The sequence below is a fragment of the Sceloporus occidentalis genome, unplaced genomic scaffold (genome assembly GCF_023333645.1).
Source record: "Sceloporus occidentalis isolate IW3139 unplaced genomic scaffold, rSceOcc1.0.p SCAF_4, whole genome shotgun sequence".
NCBI classification, from domain to species: domain Eukaryota; kingdom Metazoa; phylum Chordata; class Lepidosauria; order Squamata; family Phrynosomatidae; genus Sceloporus; species Sceloporus occidentalis.
In genome coordinates this window covers 191903668-191924123 of record NW_028316984.1, presented here as the reverse complement: position 1 = coordinate 191924123, position 20456 = coordinate 191903668, and the positions used below count along the sequence as shown (strand labels likewise).

Sequence of the window (20456 nt, the reverse complement as noted above, 5' to 3'; positions counted from 1 at the left end):
CCCCAGCCTTTGCTGTAGAACAAAGTACAGTCAGACTTTGGTATCCCTGGGGGGATCCGTTCTGGACTCTTGCCGCGGATACCGACAAACATGGGATCTCAAGTCCTGTTTTTTCTAATGGTGGCGCAACATGCATATACTGCCATTGGGGACAATGGCGGCTTGCCATCCACGGATGCTCAAATCTGCAGATGCAACTCAGCGTATAAGGTGGCTTTCATATGTTGCTTGAATCCCAGATCACATATTAGGAATGTGGTAAGGCTTAACGGTATGCCAAAAACTAACTTTCGGTTTTCTTTTTGGATGTCAGCTTTCTGCACTCATAATAGACTGTAGCTATTGATCCACACAATTAAAAATGTTGTGGTGATGATTGATAATAAGAGTTGTGAGAGGCTGTATTGGAAGAGTTGTTGTGAATGGCTGTATCTTTAGCCATGTCTGGAGGGTATGGAGGGTATCTTTAGCCATGTCTAGAGGGTATGGTCTCATATCCAGGATCCAAGAAGCACTGCTGCTGAAGATGGAGACAGAGGATTGACTGACTGATAGATTTGTAAGTCCTACGTTGCTCCCCCACTCCCAAAGTGGGACACTTGATGGCTGTTAATCAGATCAAATGGATGAAATATAACAAGCAGAAGGTAAACTTCTGTTGGACTTCAACCTGCCTAAGAAATATTTGAGGTGTGGGTGGATTTGGTTTGCTCCAATAATCAAAGCTAAAGACTTTGTTTTAAAGAAAGAAACTGAGCAGTTTTGCAGACATTGCACTTTTCCCAGGCTACTAGGTTTGAGTGTTGGACTAAGACTCTGCAGACCAGGGTTTGATTATCTGCTTGAGCATAAAAACCGACAGGGTGGCCTTGGGCAAGTCACACATTCTCAGCCTCAGAGGATGGCAAGGGCAAACCCCCTCTGAAGAACCTTGACAAGAAAACCTCATGGTGTGTTCATCTTAGGTTCACCATAGATCAAAAATTACTTGGAGACTTACAGCAACAAGTTAACTGTATTGATGGAGACCATGGAAAAAGAGATCTTTTTTAAACATGTAGGAGGCATTTGAGAGTAATAGAACTGACAAAATGCCCAAGCCTCTTCTAATCTGAAAATTTCTCCACAACAAGCTTTCTTTCAAACAACTTTATCTTGAGATCTTTATTCTTGAACCCTTAATCCTATAAACTAGACTGAGCTACACCCTGTAAACAAACATTTTGCAAGTAACTTCTAGTTTTGACAGAATGACTGGGCAATTCTTTGGTCTGCTGTGCTCTCTCTCATCTGTCTCCCCCATCCCCATAGATTTGTATCTTTTTTTTTTTAATGTTTGGTCTCAGATTTTCATGGTTTTTCCCCCCTCTGTTTTCTTATCCTTTAAGGATTTCAGGTTTGCTTAAATCAGTCCAGGATTGTGTGTTGGTTCATTCTCTCTGTACTGCTTTCTTCTAGTAACTGAGAGTAGCTTCAGATTTTCCACAGCTAAAAAATACAGTCTTGTGAGGTGGGATGATTGCTGTGTGCTACGAGGATGAGAGATGGAGGTAGGAGGAATGTTCCCCATGTACAAAAAAGTCCAGGACAGACACATATTTTTATTGATTGTTTCCATTGTTTCTGATTTAAAAAGAAAACATGCTTAATAAGAACTTACGACAGTGAATGATTTATTGTCTTTTTACGGCATATAAAACATTTGCAAAACCTCCTCTCCATGTCAATAATATCTATTATAAAATACCCATCTAACAACCCTGTGAAAGTGATAGTTGCAAAATTCAGGACAAACAAAAGGAAGTCTTATCCAGAATGTAGTTCAGAATGTGGTTGACAGACATGTAATTTGGAGTGTTTCTAAAAGTGTTGACAAAATAGTGAAAGAAAGTAGCAGTGGCTGTGTGCCATGATAGAGCAATGGAACCTCCATATTTAGTGACAGTATACTGTTAAATGCTAGCTACTGAGAGATAGCCCGTAGGTAAGTGCTGTTGCCTTCATGACCAGCTTGTTTGTTGGCTTTCAGAATTGATATAGCTTGTCACTGCCAGAAACCAAACATCAGATTAGATTAATGATTACCATATTTCTTTCATTTTCTCTTCCTTGTTTTAGAATACCAATTTTTCAGTGAAAGGAATCTAGGCAGTGATTGTAGAGTTCCTTACTCTAATTAATATAATAATAATAATAATAATAATAATAATAATATTGTTTATTTATTAACCGCTTTTCCCAGGATCAAAGCGGTGTACAAGTGTCAGTAAAGACAGTCAGTAAAAACAATACCACAATTCACATATTAAAATACACATTAAAACGAATTAAATCCAAAAGCATAGTTAAAAACATACAGTAATAATGTTAAAATCATGAATATCAATACGTCAAATATATTCCAGTTACTTGCTGTCTTATTTGACAACTAATTCTTTGACATTGTTCATTAAAGTGCTGAAAAGGTTACTTGATACACTTGTTGCTGTTGGGTGCCTTCAGATTGTTTCCGACTTACGATAGGACCTAATGTGAACCTATCATGGGATTTTTTTGACAAGCTTCTTCAGAGGGGGTCTGCCATTGCCATCCTCTGAGGCTGAGAATATGTGACTTGCCCAAGGTCAGCCAGTGGATTTCCATGGCCAAGCCAGGAATCGAATCCTGGTCTCCAGAGTTGTAATGCAACATTCAAGCCATAATACCAAATCAACTCATTTGAGATGTGATGCTTGAGGAGAGTGCTGAGGATACCATGACAGACAAAAAGAAAAACAAATGGGTTTGGGAAATGATCAAGCTTGAACTCTCCCTGGAAACTAAGATGACTGAGCTGAGACTGGTCACATCATGAGAAGGCATGACTCCTTGGAAAAACAATAATACTGGGAAAGGTGGAGGGAAGTAGAAAGAGAGGAAGACCACATGCTAGATGGATGGACTTTATTAAGGTGGTCATGGGTATGAATTTTTAGGAACTAAGCAGAACAGTGGTTTACAGAGGGTGTTGGAGATGTCTCATTCACAGGGTCACCATGAATTTGTAAAGTCGAAGGCTTTCATGGCTGGCATCCACAGTTTTTTGTGGGTTTTTCAGGCTATGTGGCCATGTTCCAGAACATGGTCATATAGCCTGAAAAACCCACAAAAATCACCATGAATTGAAATTGACTTGAGAGCAGTTAACAACAAGCTGAGACTGTTGTACTTTGCTCACTCACACCATGAGAAGGCATGATTAGAAAAGACAATAATGCTAGGAAAGCGGAAGGGCAGCAGAAAGAGAGGAAGACCAAAGGCCAGTGAGACTGTGAGAGAGATCATGGGCATGAATTTGCAGGACCTGAGCAGGGCAGTGGAGGATAGAGGATCTTGGAGATGTCTCATCCACAGGTTCGCCATGAATAAGGGCCAACTTGAGGAGAGCTAACAACAACAACTGGGACACAGCTGAGCTGGTCACCACCAGTCCCTTGTGCCCATTCGGATGAAGGAGCCTGAAAATTTTGCTTCACAGGCCTCTGCTCTTCCTCCCAGCAATCCCCCTATTTCTGTTATGTCATGTGCAAATCTCACATGCCTTAAAAACTTGTGTAATGATGCAATCACACACAAAAGCATGAGGTAATCCCAGAGGGCTGTTTCCTGGTCTTTGTAGCTAGTTAAACATTTACAGCTAGATTTGAACTTCTGCTGTTTTTAGTAGTTCTCTGTTCTTTATATAGCTCCCTTTGTGGTGGGTTTGAAACGTCTATAAATAGCTCTACCAAATGGCTTTGCCCAAAGGGATAATCTTGCACACAAAGGGAGCTTAACTGCATCTGGGGGTCTGAGTGTTTGCATGGATCCTATCTAGGAGGACAAATGTTGGTCTGTGTTTTGCATTCTAGCTACAGTAAAGATGCGACTTGCTCCATTTTTCGGACCTTTCTTTTCTCCCACCAGTTGCTGGGAATGAAGTCAGTATTTCTGTGACTCACTGTCCCCAAACCTTGGTGTTTCTCTCTCTCTCTTTTTCTGCTTTAAAAGGAAAGAGCTTAAAACAAAGGGGTGTTTTTACAACTGCTTCCTTCTGATAATTGCTGTCACAGCAGGCATAACAAAAGCCAGCCCCATGGGTGGCCAGTGACACATTTCCCCTTTGCTGGGGCAACCTGACATCTAAGCCTTGCCAGATATTGCTGCAGGCAGGCCTAGATTTGTTCTCTAAACTTTTCTTCTTTTTTAATGGACATCCGAACCTCCTTCATCTGAAAGAAGGATGCAAATATATATTTAAAAAATAAAATAAATCAACAACAATTAACCATAGTGATTTAACAATGCAGCAGTAGTGTCTTTTATTCAGCCCACTTTGCTTTACACTATCATTGTTTTGTGTCCCTTCCCTTAGGGTTTGAAAGTTGTGTGTTTGAGGATTTTACAAGAATTACTGAGGCAGAGAGATCCTTGGAGTACTGTACTTCAGTTTATAACTGTATTGTTATGCCACCTGTCCAACATTCAGGGTGATGTATAGATTTCCCCTGCTCTTTCCTTCTAATCTTTGCCTGGATAGGCTCAGAGTCTGTATGGGATAGTGGTATGAGTGTTGGACTATGACTCTGCAGACCAGGTTTCAAATCCTACTCAGCCATGGAAACCCACTGGGTGACCTTGGGCAAGTCACACTGTCTCAGCCTCAGAGGAGGGCAAAGGCTCAAACCCCCTAAGAACAAATGTTACTAAGAAAATCCTCATGATTAGTTCACCGTAGGGTTGCCATGAGTCAGAAATGACTTGAAGGCATTCAACGGCAACAATGGACAGGCTTACCCCAACCTTCTCCCACCAGGCATCCTCTGGATATGTTAATCTTACAGTGCTCATGCCGCTTCTCATCAGTGTGAGTTGTAGTTCAGTACATCTAAAGAGCCCCATGTTGGGGAAGAGAAGGCTACTGCGACAGGTTTTGCTGAGAAATATTACCAGGCCAAATGGTAAGCTTCACAGCAGAGGAAGGATTCCAATCTGAGCTTCTTCTGCATTTGCTTTCCATCAGCAGAAGAGAGCATCATTAGATGTAGCAAGCTCGCATGGTGTAGAGGCTTGAGTATTGGACTAGGACTCTGGGAGGGTGTGTGTGTACCTTCCAAGCTGCCTGTCAACATAGGGCACCCCATGAATCTCATAGTGTTTCTTTGGTCAGGAATACTTAAGGAATACCTTTTTAAAATTATTTTAATTGTTTTAACTGATGCTATTCCTAATACCTGGTTTTATGTATAGTAATTGGGGTTAGGGAAGGGTTGGGGGTTGAAGGACCGAGGGAATATTTTTATGCTTTTCTTTGTATAATTTTGTATTTGAATTCTGTTGTTACCCACCTCAATCCTCCAAGAGAGGCGGGGTAATAATAATAATAATAATAATAATAATAGTTACTCAAAGCAAGGTAACATTGCCAGTTCCTTCCTCTGAAATGTAGCCTTACAGCACTTGGTGTTCTTTGACAGTCTCACATCCAAGTACTAACCTGGCTAACCCTGCTTAGCTTCCAAGATCAGAAGGGATCTGGTGCCTGTAGGGTATAGAGTGCAAATCCACCCCCTTGGCTATGGAAACTTAATGGGTAAGAGTGAAAATAATCTTACTCTTCCTTTCCTGCAGTGTGAATGTTCTGTGAACAGAGTTCTCAGGATTCATACCAACAAACTGGCTAGAAACTTACTCTTCCCTGTATCAAGTGAGCAGAAAACTCTCTTTTTTCAAAGGAGGAAGTGCTGGAAATAATTGGGATCTAACCTGTTCCATGACTTCAGGCACTGAAAATCATGATCTTAATCATACACCCCTTTCCATAGCTTCATCCTCACCTTTTGTTTATGAGCACAGCGGGCTTTTATGGGTGTTGATTCCTTCTTTTATAGGTACCTTTTGTGGAGCTGATGAGAGGCAGATTGGGGATTGAAGAAATTACTCATTTCTGTGCATTCTGAAAACAGCAATAAAGCCTCGCTCTCTTTGTTTTGCTGGTAAAGCAATTGTCTAAGGGTGTGTCAGTGTGGAGGGTTTGTCAGAGGCTGGATGCAGTTGCACTGGCCATCCAGTCTTGTGTGCTGCTTGCAACAAAGATTTGTAAGCTTGTCCAACCCCTGTACTTTGTGGGTTTGATTTTTTTTTTTAAATTAACAAGCTGTTGAATCAGAAGTAGGGACCTCCTGGGCCTTGTGAAGGAAGGGGGTGGTTCATTTAGCTCTTAGAAACAACTGGCAGTGCTTAGGGATATCTGCATCTCATTCTCCACCACAGCATGTACACTGTCTTGAGTACCTACCTGCATGATAGACAATTAAAAAAAAACTTAAGTGGCTTTACATTTTTAAAAAATCTGTATATGAAGCACTTTTCTTTATAAAGAGAAGTGACTAAGAGCTTGAACTGTAAATTAAATAGTCCCACTTTAGATCTCACCTTTGAAATGAATTCACTAAGTGGTCTCGCCTCTTGTCTGCCTCAATTTTTCCCATCTGCATTATGGGTAAAGTTAATATTCAAAGCAGATGTGGGCAAAGTGTGTAGCCATTCAGATTGTAGCTTTCATAACCCCTCACTATTGGCTAGGCTAGCTAGGCGATATTCCAATCAAACTGCTGCAGTTCACATCGACAGAGTCAACTCTAGTGCTAATCAACATATGTCAACAGATATGGAAAACAAAATGAAGGCCAACAGATTGGAAACGATCAATACATATCCCCATCCACAAAAAAGGAGACACAAAGCACTGCAGCACCTATAGGACCATAGCACTAATCTTCCATGGAAGCAAAATTCTGTTCAAAATTCTGCAGCATAGACTCCAGCCATACATGGAGAGAGAAATCCCAGAGGTCCAGCAGGATTCAGGAAAGGAAGAGGCACTACGGACCACATTGCAAACATACGATGGCTAATGGAGTGCACCAGGAAATTTAAAAAAATATACATTAATAAAATATATATTTTTAAAAACCAGCATGTGCTTTATAGACTATAGCAAAGCCTTTGACTGCATAGACTATGAAAGGCTATGGAATGCTCTTAAGACATGGGAATGCCACCATGTCTGATAGTCCTAGTGTGGAATCTGTACTCTGGACAAGAGGCTACTGTCAGAACAGAACATGGAGAAACAGAATGGTTCCCAATTGGCAAATGGGTCAGACAAGGCTGCATCTTATCAAGCTACCTATTCAACTTGTATGCAGAACATATTGTAAGCAAGCTTATACAAATGAGGAGGAGGAATGAAAATAGGAGGAAGGAATATCAACAATATAAGATACACAGATGACATCATAATACTAGTAGAAAACCTTCCAGACTTGGAACATCTACTAAGGAAGATCAAGGAAGAGTGCAAGGGCAGGCCTACTGTTGAACATAAAGAAAACAAAAATAATGACATCAGAGAATCTTAACAAATTCAACCCAGACAATGAAGAAATAGAAGCTGTAAAAGAGTTCTCATCCCTGGGATCAAAATAGATAGAACTGGGGACTGCAGGCAGGAAATCAGAAGAAGATTAAGAATGGGAAGAGCAGCTATGAAAGAACTAGAAAAGATCCTAAAATGCAAAGATATACAATACTACAAAAGTTAGAATCATACAAGCCATTGTAGTCCCTATTACCATGTGTGAATGTGAGAGCTGGACAGTTAAGAAAGAAGATAGGAAGAAAATCAATGCATTTGAGATGTGCTGGAGAAGAGTGCTGAGCATCCTGTAGATGGCCAAAAAGACAAACAAATAGGTTCTAGAGAATAGAAAGCCAGATTTCTCCCTGGAAGCTGAGATGACAAAACTGGGGCTGTTGTACTTTGGATACATCATGAGAAGGCATGAATCATTGGAAAAAAACAATAATACTGGAAAAGGTGGAGGGAAGTATAAAGAGAAGAAGGCTGCATGCTAGATGGATAGATTCTATTAAGGAGATCATAGATATGGGTCTGCAGGACCTAGGCAGAGCAGTGAAGGACAGGAAATCTTGGAGATGTCTCATCAACAGGTTGCCATGGGTTGAGATTGACTCAAGGGCAGTTAACAATAACAAAGCTAGGGATCATAAGAGTTGCAGTTCAGCATTTGGAGAACCACGCTTTGCCTATCAGTGCTGTGAGCATTACTTTAAAGTCTTGCTTGTGAAGCTTTTTGAACATCAGGAATTGCTATGAGAACTATTATTTACTCTATTAATATGTCACCCGTTTAAGTTGTTTGTGAATTCTCCTCCTGTTTCTAGGAAATCATAGCCTTATAGATGTTATTTGCTGAAATGTGACCAGATAATTTTACAGTACTTTCTCTTATCAAATTGTGTGTGTGTTCTATTACAGTCAATATTTAAACTGAATTGTGTATGCGAAGATCAGTTTCAGTCTTTATTAAATCGAAAGAAAGAGTATAGTTATGCAAAAGTCAACCTTGAGAAATATGCATCAAAGGACTGGAGTCTTGCTGACACTACTTGGCACAAAATAAGAGAACATTTCATATTATCAAATATTTGCAGGGAAAAACATTTACTATACATGGCAGTCCATTCTCATGTTCTACTTGAGTTTGAGCAATTGTTTTAAAGCTTCTTTAGCCTTTTTAAGGGCCAGTGAGGTCTCCCTATTAGAAACTGAGTGACTAAAAACAATCTTTTGATCCAGCTTCCCCTATCTAGATGCCTCCAGATGTTTTGAACTACAGCTCCTGTATGGCATGGCCTGTACTCAGGGTTGGTGAGAATTGTAGCCCAAAACACGTGGAGAACATTACATTGGGAAAAGGTTGCTCTGACCAGTAGGTGACTTAAAACAGCTGACTTTTGTGGTCCTAGATGGGGATAGGAGGCCTACACCCAGGGTTTTGGCATTGACTTAAGAGTATATTCTCATCTGCAGCTTGATTCAAAATAGTAGAGACAGAACTATCCTTAAGACTCATGTATTATAGGAGAACCAACTCATACTTTGGGGACACTAACCAGAAAAGTCAGCCATTACAACACTGATGTAATCCACAGAGTTCAATAGATGTACTTTGCCTAGAGAAGATTCCACTTGTCTCATGTGTGAGACTGAAAATGAATTTTCTGAAAACTAGTGTGGAGATGATCAGCTGGGAGATTCAAACATTCTCCCAGTCTGTGAAGCTCAGGACTCAAATGGCATCTGTGGGCAGCACAAGAATGGTGGCACTGGGCCAAAGGTTCACTGCTGGTGCCTCATCTGAATTCTCTTAACCATTCTACTCAACTTCACGGGAAGGCAAAGGCAAATTCTAGCCTTCCTGAACAAATGTGATCAAGAAACCCCTGTGATAGGTGTCCATAATCCAGAAATGACTTGAAAGCACACAACAATAAGCAATTCCATTCCAAGCAATGCATATAATCTGGTCTAGCCACCACTGTACTTTGCCATAATGCCTGTGACCTACTGGGGCATTGTGGGAACTAAGAAGTGGGCCTAAACCCAGCTTCCTTGTGCTGCTTGGGAGTGTCACCACCACCGCCAAATAAGCATTTCAGGACCAACATACTATGGGGTGTGTGTGTGGGGAGATGTTGAAGGCTACTAGAGGAACATTGTCTGGCACTCCATCAGACTTAAAGCTGGGCTTGGATAAAGCTTGTTGGGTACCCTTGAATCAGTAGAGTCACAGGTTTGTTTTGAAAATAGGTGAAGAGGAAGAAAGAACCATGTATACTGCCCAGTACACCTTGGAGGAAGAGTGCAGTAAATAAATATTGTATTAAAATAAAAATAAATAGAGATCATACTGTTAGACTGGACTGGGTAACTGTGTGGGGACCAGGGGCCAATTTTCCCTGACCTCTCATGGGTCTCACACTTCACAGTAACCCTGAATACCCAAGATTTTCTCTGCTGTTCATATCAAAATGGTGACAGGAAGTGACATTCAGTATTTCCGCCTATTTTCATGTGTTTGGGGAGAGGGCTTACTGCATGGTTTGGAGAAAAACATTATCTGAAAATAACATCAATTAAAAACATTGGGTGGTGTTGGAGGGCTTGGGGGTTTGAGGAACTGAAGGTGCCACCAATTTGGATTCCAATAACTGCAGTGTAGTCTGAAGAGTGCACTTTGCCCACCTTTGCTTTAGATTGTACCCTCCTTGGTGGCAAGACCTTTCTCTGTATATACTGTATATTTCTTTGTATACTGAAACCCAGTAAACTGCCATGTGGTGCTGTACTTCATGTGAGATTTACCTGGCAAAAATACACTGCAACAGACAGAAAGATGGACAAGAAATTGTCAAGAACCAACGATCTGTAATCCCCACAAGTGAGTGGAATAATAACATAGGATGCAATATCTAAAGAAAGGTACACACTCCTTCCTTGATCTCTGGTTGAAACATGATTTGAACTGCTTCAGCTGTCCTTGTATTCCATGTGACTTAGGTACACCTGGCTTTTTGTTGGTTGTGGCTGATTTTCTATTGGTGAAGGTGCCTGTAGGTCAATGCAATCTCTTGATTAAACATTCCCTCCTATTAGCTTTATTTCCCCGGAGAAGGATGGTGTTGGCATTGGGCTGGTAAGCCTGAAAAGAAGCAAACATGTTAAATCAGTTAGGTGGCAATTTAATATACCCGTGTGCCTGCCAAAGTTTTGATGATTAGTGAAAACTGGAGGTGTTCCTTATAGCCCACGTGGTTACTTTTAAAATGTGTCACAGTCAGAATGGCTTTTTTCCAAATGAGCCTGCTTCCCCTCCTCATTCTTGCTGTGGATGATCTTGAAGTCAGCAGTGAATCATACAGAGATGCACCAGGTAGCCTCCTGTGTGCATGGTGACTGAATCCAAAAGGGGACAAGAATGGAATGTATGAAGGAAGAGAAACAAATCTTCAGCATAGAGATAGTAGGAAATAAACCATGCCAATGCAGTTTGACATTATTAATTTTTGATGGGGTGGTGGTGGTGGTGGTAATAATAATAATAATAATAATAATAATAATAATAATAATTATAATAATAGGTTTTATTTATATACCGCCCAATCACTGGGAATCCGAGCGGTTTACAATAGAGGGGATAACAGACAGTTCCCTGCCCACAGGCTTACAATCTAAAAGACATGACACAAAAGGAGAAGGAAATGGTGAGGGGGGGGGAGGGAATCAGGTCCAGCATTCTTCTCTCCCTCTGAGGCCTGGACCAAGGCAGATGGACCGGAGGGAGGGCTCTTCTTCTTCAGGCTAGCCCCTGATGGTACTGGGCCAGCCTACTCTCTCCCTCAGAGGCCGAAAGATGACAGTTAGGGAGGGAGGAGCCTCTTTCTTCAGGCTAGCCCCTGATGAAACTGGGCCAGCCTTCTCTCTCCCCCAGAGGCCGAAAGATGACAGTTAGGGAGGGAGGAGCCTCCTTCTTCAGGCTAGCCCCTGATGGTACTGGGCCAGCCTTCTCTCTCCCTCAGAGGCCGAAAGATGACAGTTAGGGAGGGAGGAGCCTCTTTCTTCAGGCTAGTAGTGGTAGTGTAAAGCATGTTTGTTGCCTCCACTCCACACCATTTGCTGCCGAGGGGGAGTTTCCAGCCTGGTTGTGAAACCCACTGGGTGACCTTCGTCAACTCACATGCTCTCAGTCTCAGGGGATGGCATTGGCAAACCTCCTCTGAACAAATCTTGCCAAGAAAACCCCACGATAAGTTTAAGAAAACCTCAAGAGATGGCCTTGGAGTTGCCATAAGTTGGAAATGACTTGAAGGCACAAAACAACAACAGAGACCAAGAAGAAGAGCAGAACATTGACTCATGTTGTGACGTAGGAGAAAAAAGAGTTTTTGATGCCTCTTTTGTGACAGATCTCTTGAGGTACTATTTTAAAAATGTGTGTGTATATGTGTGCATGTGTACGTGCATGCATGCACGCTTTGGTTAAAATGAGGAATGGTTGGGATTCATGGATTTTATTAAGATCTTTCTGCCCCATGCCTTGCAGTATGCCCCTCATAATTTGACACTAAGCTAGGCATGGTGACTTTCACTTTGGTGTCAAATTTATGGGCTTTCTGTAATATTTTGTTTAACTCAACTGGCATGTGTGTATTTTTGACTAGAACTTTCCACTTTTCTTTTGTCATGGGATCCAAGGTGGCTGTTGGCTTAAACCCTAAGCAAGCTTTCTTATATTGACAGTGAGTCCATACATCCTAAAACTGAGGTGAGGAGATTCTGCTAGTCCTGGCTCCATTTTTCTGGCCCTAGGACCTCCAGAGAGTGCCACACCAACATCTCCAAAGGGAGCCAGAAATGTCCCAAGTGTCCCCTGCCTTTTCTTGTTAAAACAAAAACTGTAGGAACATTAACCTTGCTTTAGAGGAGGATTGTGGCCTCTGAAGACATGTTTCTCTCAGAAGAAATTTAAAAAGTTGCTCTATGGAACACTGGAGGCCCCCAAAATGGGTGGTGATGGTAAGATGCAATATATCCCCTCCCTGTACTTGGTGCTTATGAATGAGGCATATGTATTTGTGTGTCTTTTTCAGTAACTTTCACCATCATCACTTAAGGAACCAGAATAACATGATGAGGTGCCCTGTTTATGTGTCTTCAGGATTAGATGATACTCTCTTTCTTTCTGGTTGCCAGTCATCTTGCAATATGTTCTACTTTAATGTGCATGTGTTCCTTAACTGCTTACCACAGACATGCTGCTCGACCTCAGTGACCTCCTTCAGGTATTGTATCTGCTTCTGTTTAAAAACTTGGTTCAAACATTAACCCTTGCAAATGAAGACAAGCAAAGAGTTAGTAATGTGGATTCTATTCAGGAAACCTTAATTGTCTCTCTTTTTGGTTTAGCAGTGCTGGACAAGAAAATCACAGGGATTGTAAATCAGGGATAATTGTTCCTGAACAATTAGAGTTCAAGTGTTAGGTATCTCGCTCCTTTCTACAAATAACAAACCAACAGTTAGTGTAATCCTGGTGCTAATGACTGTGCTGCTGGTGCAGTAAATCCAGGTCAGATTATATATGCTGTTCTAACTAGTGAAATAAGGGAGCATATTTTTCAGAAGGGGAGAGAAAATATTTAAGTAGAGACTTCTGGAGTAGGCTTAAAAGGAGAATGATAGCAGAAACTGTACCAAGTGAATGCTTGTGGAGTTTGTTTTATATTTCCTAGTCATTTGTGGCTGATGGCTGGATAGGTTTCTAACCCTTAATGTACATGCATGAAAAAGAATGAAACTGAAGTTTGCAGGATGGTCTTGGGATAAGTGCATCAAACACTAGTCATCTCAATAGTTATATGTGTTCGTTGCAAAGGTTTTATATGGCCATCTAGCATCAAAATATATTCTATCTACAACTCAGACGATGTAGGTTAATTTTGGCCTCCCCAGCTGTCTTTAGTAATTGGCACTCCATTGCCACCCCTTCAGCCTCATAAAGCATCAAAGAACATTCTGGAATTGCAGATATTTAACAAATTTTCATTCTTAAAGTTCCAAAGCCTGCAGTCTTAAACACCCTTACCTGAGAGTAAGTTATTTACCTAAATCCATTTTCTAATGTAGTCCTAACTACAGAAGACCCATTGAATCATCTGCTGAGTATTAAATCAATCCCATTGATTCAGTGGGTTTCCTTGGTTAGGAATTGGATTTAGGCTCCAGAGATTTCATTGGGGCTATTTTTGAGTGCAGATGTATGATACTGCACTATTCTAAAAATGGACTTCACTTAACAATAAGTCAGAAGGGGTGGGGAGAGGGTGGGTTGTTGCTGGGGGTTTTGTCATCATGCGAAGAAATGGCTGTTAAATGCCTGATAAAAGTAATTCTGAGCCTACTAGGAGTTAGTTTATCTGCTGAAGTCATATATGATTGTTCTGAAATATTTGCTGACTTTCTTTGCAGACTGATTTTATAATTTTCTGTATCAATACTGGTTAGTTTTCCAGGAAGGCAACCCATAGCACCAGCCTGTAACATGGGTATGCTATTGATTATATATGGTTATTATCTCCTTCATTTTGCCTGTTTCTCTCCTTCCAGACTTAAAAATTCCTTAAAAGATAAGAAAAAAGAATAAAATTTCATTTATTTTATTTATTTCATTTCTATGCTGCCTTTCTCCTCGAAGGGAGATTTAAAAAACATTACAGTAAGATATAAAACAATTAAAAATCACCCAAAAACAATATAAAATTAGACTAAAAGTAAAATGGAAGTTAAACGCCAGTACACATGCTCAATATAAAAACCACTGCGGCATGCTTATATTTTAAATGCTTGCTTAAATGAAAACATCTTGGCCTGCTGTCGAAAAGCAAGCAGGGAGGGGGCCAGCCTAACGTCCTGAAGAAGGGAGTCCCAGAGCGTGGGAGCAGCCACTGAACAAGCTCTCTCTTGTGTCCTCACCAAGCGAGCCAGGGATGGTGGTGGGACTGAGAAAAAGCCTTCCCCCAATGATCTTAGTGTTCTGGCAGGTTCATATGGGGAGATATGGTATTCAAATAATCTGGACGTAAGCCATATAGGGCTTTATAGGCCATGGCCAGCACTTTGAATTGTGCCCGGAAATGAACTGGTAGCCAAAAGGGAGTTATATTCTCCCTATAACTGGCTCCGGTCAGCATTCTGGCCACAGCATATCGGACCCGCTGAACAGTTTCCAAAAGTAGCTCTGTACTAAAATTTTGCTTTTGTTTATCCGATAGTTATCTGATATTTGATTTTTTAAAATTTGTTGCCTGCTTATTTTTATCTAATTCTATTTTGTATTATCTATTGTTTTATATGTATTTTGTAGAATGTACGCCATTGGCATGTTTCATTTTTATCGATTTTATTGTTTGTATGTATAGCGCTGTGTAAATCTACAGCACTATATAAATAAAGTATACTACTACTACTACTATTAATGAACAGTTTCCAAAGGCAGTCCCAGTGAAAAGCGGTGATTGCAGTGGTATAATCTACTACTAACTTGAATAACATATTTTTTATATTGATGTGTGTTGAGATTATATTTATTTATCATTTAGATAGGGTGGTGTGTGGGTGGGTCGTCTGTTGTGAGCAGAGAACAGGTGGAGACTAAGAGACCTGTGCAAATTACCAAACTTTGTTTTGGAAGAGCTCATTATTCTCAGATTTAGTTGAAATGTCTGCTATTAAGGCAGCACTACTGCTTGATGACTTTGCTATTTAATTTATGGCGCTGGTGAGGAAAACCATTATTAGCACTTTATATATTGCTTTAAAACCTGCAGTCTTAAACACCCTTACCTGGGAGTACGCCATTTATCTAAATCCATTTTCTAATGCAGACCTAACTACGGAAGATTTTTGAATTAAATGCTGTGAAATAATTTCTAGAATTATTAAAATGAGAGTTCCCCAGATTTTTGGAAATTCTGTGGTTATGTGAAATTATAGTCATTCTGTAACTTTACCATAGTAATCACTCCTTTTGCTGTGACAAGTCTAAATAAGATCTGATTCAACTGAGTGCCTCCAGAAGACATATGAGTAGGAGAATGGAGTCCAGTGCTGTGCAATTCTGGTGCCAGGTGATCTGAGATTAAATATATTTGTTTCTGGATAGCCCCAGAGTCTAATGTAGAACATATCTAAACAAACAGCATCATGGAGACCAAAGGGCTATCAAAATAAGTCTGGAAGAAAGTTTTGCAGAAGTACTAATCAGGATTAGTTTGGTTTTTTAAAAAACCCAAATTATGGAATTCCTTATTACAAGATTGACAGAACGTGGTTGAACCATGACCTGACTCAAGAGAAGGTCCTCTACCAAAACTCATGTGACTGCATAAGGCAGCCATTAGTCAAAGAAGCAACCAAGACGCTAGGGGTATTTCTGAGGGAAATAAAGAGTTCTACAGCTGAGAAAATGTTCATGAAGCAGCCATTTCTGGTCTTCTGCATAGATGAGCTTAATGACAGAGTGACAAGAAGGAAGCCATTGCTCAAACAAAGCCATATTAAAGTCTGTTAGACATAGGAAACATGTGGGAAAATGTTCTCTGGTCTGATGAATCCAAAACTGAACATTCTAGTCTTGCTGCAAAACGCAATGTGTGGTACAAAGCTGGGCAGTGCTTATTACCTTGAAAACACCACACACACAGAGGAGTGTGTAGTGGAGGCAGCATGATGTTGTGGGTCTGCTTCATCTTGACAAGGACTGGGAAACTGGTCTGGATTAAGGACAAAAAGAGTGTTACCAAACACAGGGCAGTTCTAGAGGAAAACTTGTTTGAGCCTGCAACAGACATGAAACTGGGATAGAGGTTCACTTTCCCAAAGGACATTAAGTACACAGCCAAATAATACCAGAGGGATTTAAAAAGAAGAACCTGAATGTCTTTGAATGGTCCTGTCAAAGCCAAGAGGACATTATTCCATCTAAGAATCTGTTTGTCAAAAGCAGCCATCCAGCTTGAAAGAGCAGGAGCACTTTTGCCTACTACCAAGAAAAATAGACAAACTTGCAGTAACCAGATATACAAAGCTGAAAGAGACTTGCCCAAGAAGAAACACTGCTGTAATTGCCACCCAGGGTGCTTCTACCAAGTATTGATGTGGGTGCGGGTGATGAATACTCATGCAACCATCATGTGCCAGTTTGTTATTCTTTACTTAACATTTGTGCCATATTAAAATGTTTTGTGAGTTCACGGTGTTGTGTACCTCAAGTGCCAATTAAATCTATTTTAATTTCAGGTTATAACACAACAAAATGTGGACAGGCCAAAGGGTGTGTGTATGAATACTTCTGCCAGACACTGTATGTGTTGACAACAGCCATGTCCCCACACTGGGTGGAGTGGGGGCAAATGGAGATCTAGAGCAGAGTGAGAAGCAATAAGCCAAGAGGCAAACACCCTGAAAGCACAGAGGACAGCAGCCTACTCCCCCCCCCCCCGCCGAGTCACTGATTTTTGAGGTATGAAGAAGCACAGCAATAGCAAGCAAGCACATTTCTATACCGCTTATCAGTGCACTTAAGAACTCCCTAAGCGGTTTACAAAGTGTAAGCTAATTGCCCCCAACAATCTGGGTACTCATTTTAGTGACCTTGGAAGGATGCAAGCCTGAGTCGAGCTTAAGCCTCTTGGCTGGGATTGAAACTCTCAACCTTATGGTTTGTGAGCGAGTAGCTGCAGTACAGTGGGCCCTCCCCATAAGGGTCCTCCGCGTACGGGGAATTCCGCATGTGCTGGAGCCCCATTAGAAGTAATGGGACTCACGCCTGTGGCACATGGCTGCACAGCGGCACGCATGCACCACGGCCGAGTGTCCCATTACTACTTCTGGGGTGCACGAGAGGCTTTTCTGGTATGCCCCACCCGCGTAAAACACAGGTGCACTGTACAGGTATTTAACCACTGCACCACCAGGGCTCATTACAGCAGATCATAGAATCAGAGTTGAAAGAGACCACAAGGGCCATCAAGTCTTGAAACTTTAGTAACATGGAGGAGTCTGCTGTGACACGTGTATATGCAGGGCTAGCCATAGGGTCAACATTATCAGGCATCTACAGAGGCCTGCACTTCACCAGGAAGCCCTCTGCAAACCCCTAAAGGCCTCTCACTGTATTGCCATCCTCCATGCAGTTGATGTCTGCTCACCTGTAATCTCCCAAGTGAATGAGTGGTGGTGGAGGAAGAGGAGGAGCTCCTGGAGCTCCTTTTGTTTGCCTTAACCTCTCTATGATGGTATGCATTTGGAATGGATGGACAGATCAAATGAATGGGAAACAACAAACGTGAGGACAAGGTGGGAGTAGCAGTGGGGCTATTCAGGCAGGGGCTTCTCAAGCAGATTCTGTGCACCAGTCTCCATCCACAAAACGCGGGTCCAGCAGTGTGTGTGAGAAAGTGTGTGTAATATATATATACACCACATATATATCACAGTTGGTAAAAATGTAAATAAAATACCAGTACCAGTACCATTAGAACACTACTTTTGGTCTCTGGAGTTTTTGTCTGTTTTAAGGTGTGGGTGGAAATGGCCAGCTTAAACAACAAAATAAAGGCCCTCAATGTAGCCCCATTCTTATCTTGTGTGAAGGTGAGGCAAAGCAGAGTTTGGTACAGAGCTGTGTGTCATGCTGTCTTAGCTATTTTGCAGCAGCAACGAAGTGGGAGATTAATCTATAAACGGCATCAAACACTTTTATGAATTTGTGGGTGTGCATTGTGTGTTTCTCCTCCTCAGACTCTTAATATAATTTAGATCTGCAGACTCGACACTTGTTTTTTCCAGTGTTACAGCTTGCCTTCTTCCTTATTTGAGGGAGAGGGGAAGCTAGATTTTTTTCCTGTGGCTTTTTACAGGCATGTTTTTGCAGATGTGATGTGGTGGTGCAGAAACACCAAAAGGAGACAAGAATTGAATAGTACAAAAAATAGTTCTTTTTTTCAGAAACTTCACGCCAAATTGACAGCTGAGATTTGAAAAGATAGAGCCAGAGGAAGTATGCAGGCTTGAAGCTTGGTATGATCAGTGTAAAGAATGCTAACAACTCTTATTCACTGCCATGAGTTCCCCACAAAAACAACCCCCAGTCTTGGAGGCATTGTCTGGGGAGCTGCTTGAGTTGGTGCAGCTTGAGTGGATAATACACAGTGGCACTGAAAAATAATTCAAAAGACTGAGCAGATAGCAGAGGGAAGGTAGCTGCAATAGATGTTGAAATGCTTTTAAAAACTTGCTTGATCTTTTTTGCCTGGCTATGACCTGTTACAGACTGCCAAAATAAAGCTGCTTCGGGTCTCTTTGGAGGTATGCTATTTAAATGATGCATGGGTCCTAAGAGTCCGGAGGTCGCGCCAAAGCCACACTCCATTCCTAAACACTGGAGTGCAGCTTCCAGATTCTTAGGACCCATGCATCATTTAAATAGCATACCTCCAAAGAGACCCGAAGCAGCTTTATTTTGGCAGTCTGTAACAGTCCTATATTTCTTTTTTTTTTTTAACCTCCAGAATAAAAAAATCTTGATTTTAGATTTCCAGTGAATTTTGAAAATCTGCTAATCTACTATGAGTTACTTAAGGTCTTTTCAGGCATTCTAACTAATTTGAGGGCCTGTATGCAAGGACAAAAAGGCCTATGTTCCCCCAGCCTCATAGCATCCTGTATGGACGATGCAGGCCAATAGCCCCAGGCTGAGCCTGGCCAATCCAAATGCCAATTTAGTAAAAAGACCAGCTGTTTGCCATGGAATTTCTTGTAAATTCAGGGATAACAGCCAGCACACCACATGGCCCTCATGTCTCTTACCTGCCTCCGGCACCAGTGTATCTTGTTTGAAGGCCCCCATTACAGCCTGTGACATGAGATGGGTGCACCTGGCCATGTGGGTTTAGCCAGGCACCTTGTTTCCATCCTTATGGGCCATGACAGGGACCTTCAGGGAAGATGCCGCAGCGGTGACAAGAAAGAGGCTTGGAGTGTCAGTGACTCCATGGTATGGCAGTGATTGGGCATGTAAAAAGACCTGCGTATCGCCACACCAGCCCGGAGACTGACCCAGGTCAAAACAAGTGGCAGAATACCATGGGCTTGGCCCGTAATATCCTGCCCATCTGCTCAGACCCTATGTAAACACTCAAGCAAAGGGGAGTGCAGAAGTTCCACACACCTTTAATTTACTCTTCTTGTGTGCAAAGCAACAGTCTGAAATGGAGAGCCACTTCTGTGTGTACAGGCTCCTAACATTATTCTGATTGCTGGAAAATTGGGATTCAGAATTTCATGGAGAGCCTTCACACATAATGGCAATTCTCTGCTTCAGACTTGGCCTCTACATGAGTAGAATAACTTCTGAAGGATGCTACAGCACTCTGCATTGCTTGTATAGCTCAAGGATGTGGATGTGAGTCTTAAAGAGATGAGAGCCATCATGTATGTCATAGACCACTGCCCACTGACTGTTATTACTTCCTTTTGGTCCATGTGGGAACCAATGATACTGCAAGGCATAACCATCAGAATATCACAAGCCTTCAGAATATTGCAGTAAACATGAGGCTTTAGGTAGGAAGCTGAAGGGCCTGGATGCACTAGCAGTTATTTTTCTGTTCTTCCAGTAGAAGGGCACAGCCCAGGAAGGGAGAGAAAAATATGAACAACTGGCTCCACTAAATGGTGCTGCTGGGAACAATTTGGTTTCCTGGACCATAGTGTGTAGTTTCATGAAGGTTTATCAAGGGATGGGTTACATCTCACAGCAATTGGCAGGAAGATCTAATCAGGAGTGTTTTAAACTGAGTTATATGGAGGAGGAAGACAATATTCTTGTTGGCAAGAATTCATCGAATGGTGGAGATAATAGCCCATATGTTATACAGGCAACAAGGCAAATAGCACAAGAACCCAATAGGGGGAGAGGAAAAAAAACATTAAAAGTCAGATGGAGAAAT

The 20456-nt window shown here is 41.5% G+C and overlaps 1 protein-coding gene across 2 annotated transcripts in view; it reads left to right on the top strand.

Moving 5' to 3' along the window:
* BRF1 (BRF1 general transcription factor IIIB subunit) overlaps positions 1 to 20456 on the top strand; it is a 282491-nt gene that overhangs the window by 71785 nt on the left and 190250 nt on the right. The window contains exon 4 of one of the 2 annotated variants that reach the window (XM_089522714.1): positions 12698 to 12729. The exons of the other annotated variant lie outside the window; for it this stretch is intronic. Within the exon in view, the coding sequence (XP_089378840.1) occupies positions 12698 to 12729 (32 nt within the window). The remainder of the gene's footprint in view (positions 1 to 12697; positions 12730 to 20456) is intronic. 2 annotated transcript variants of the gene reach the window in all.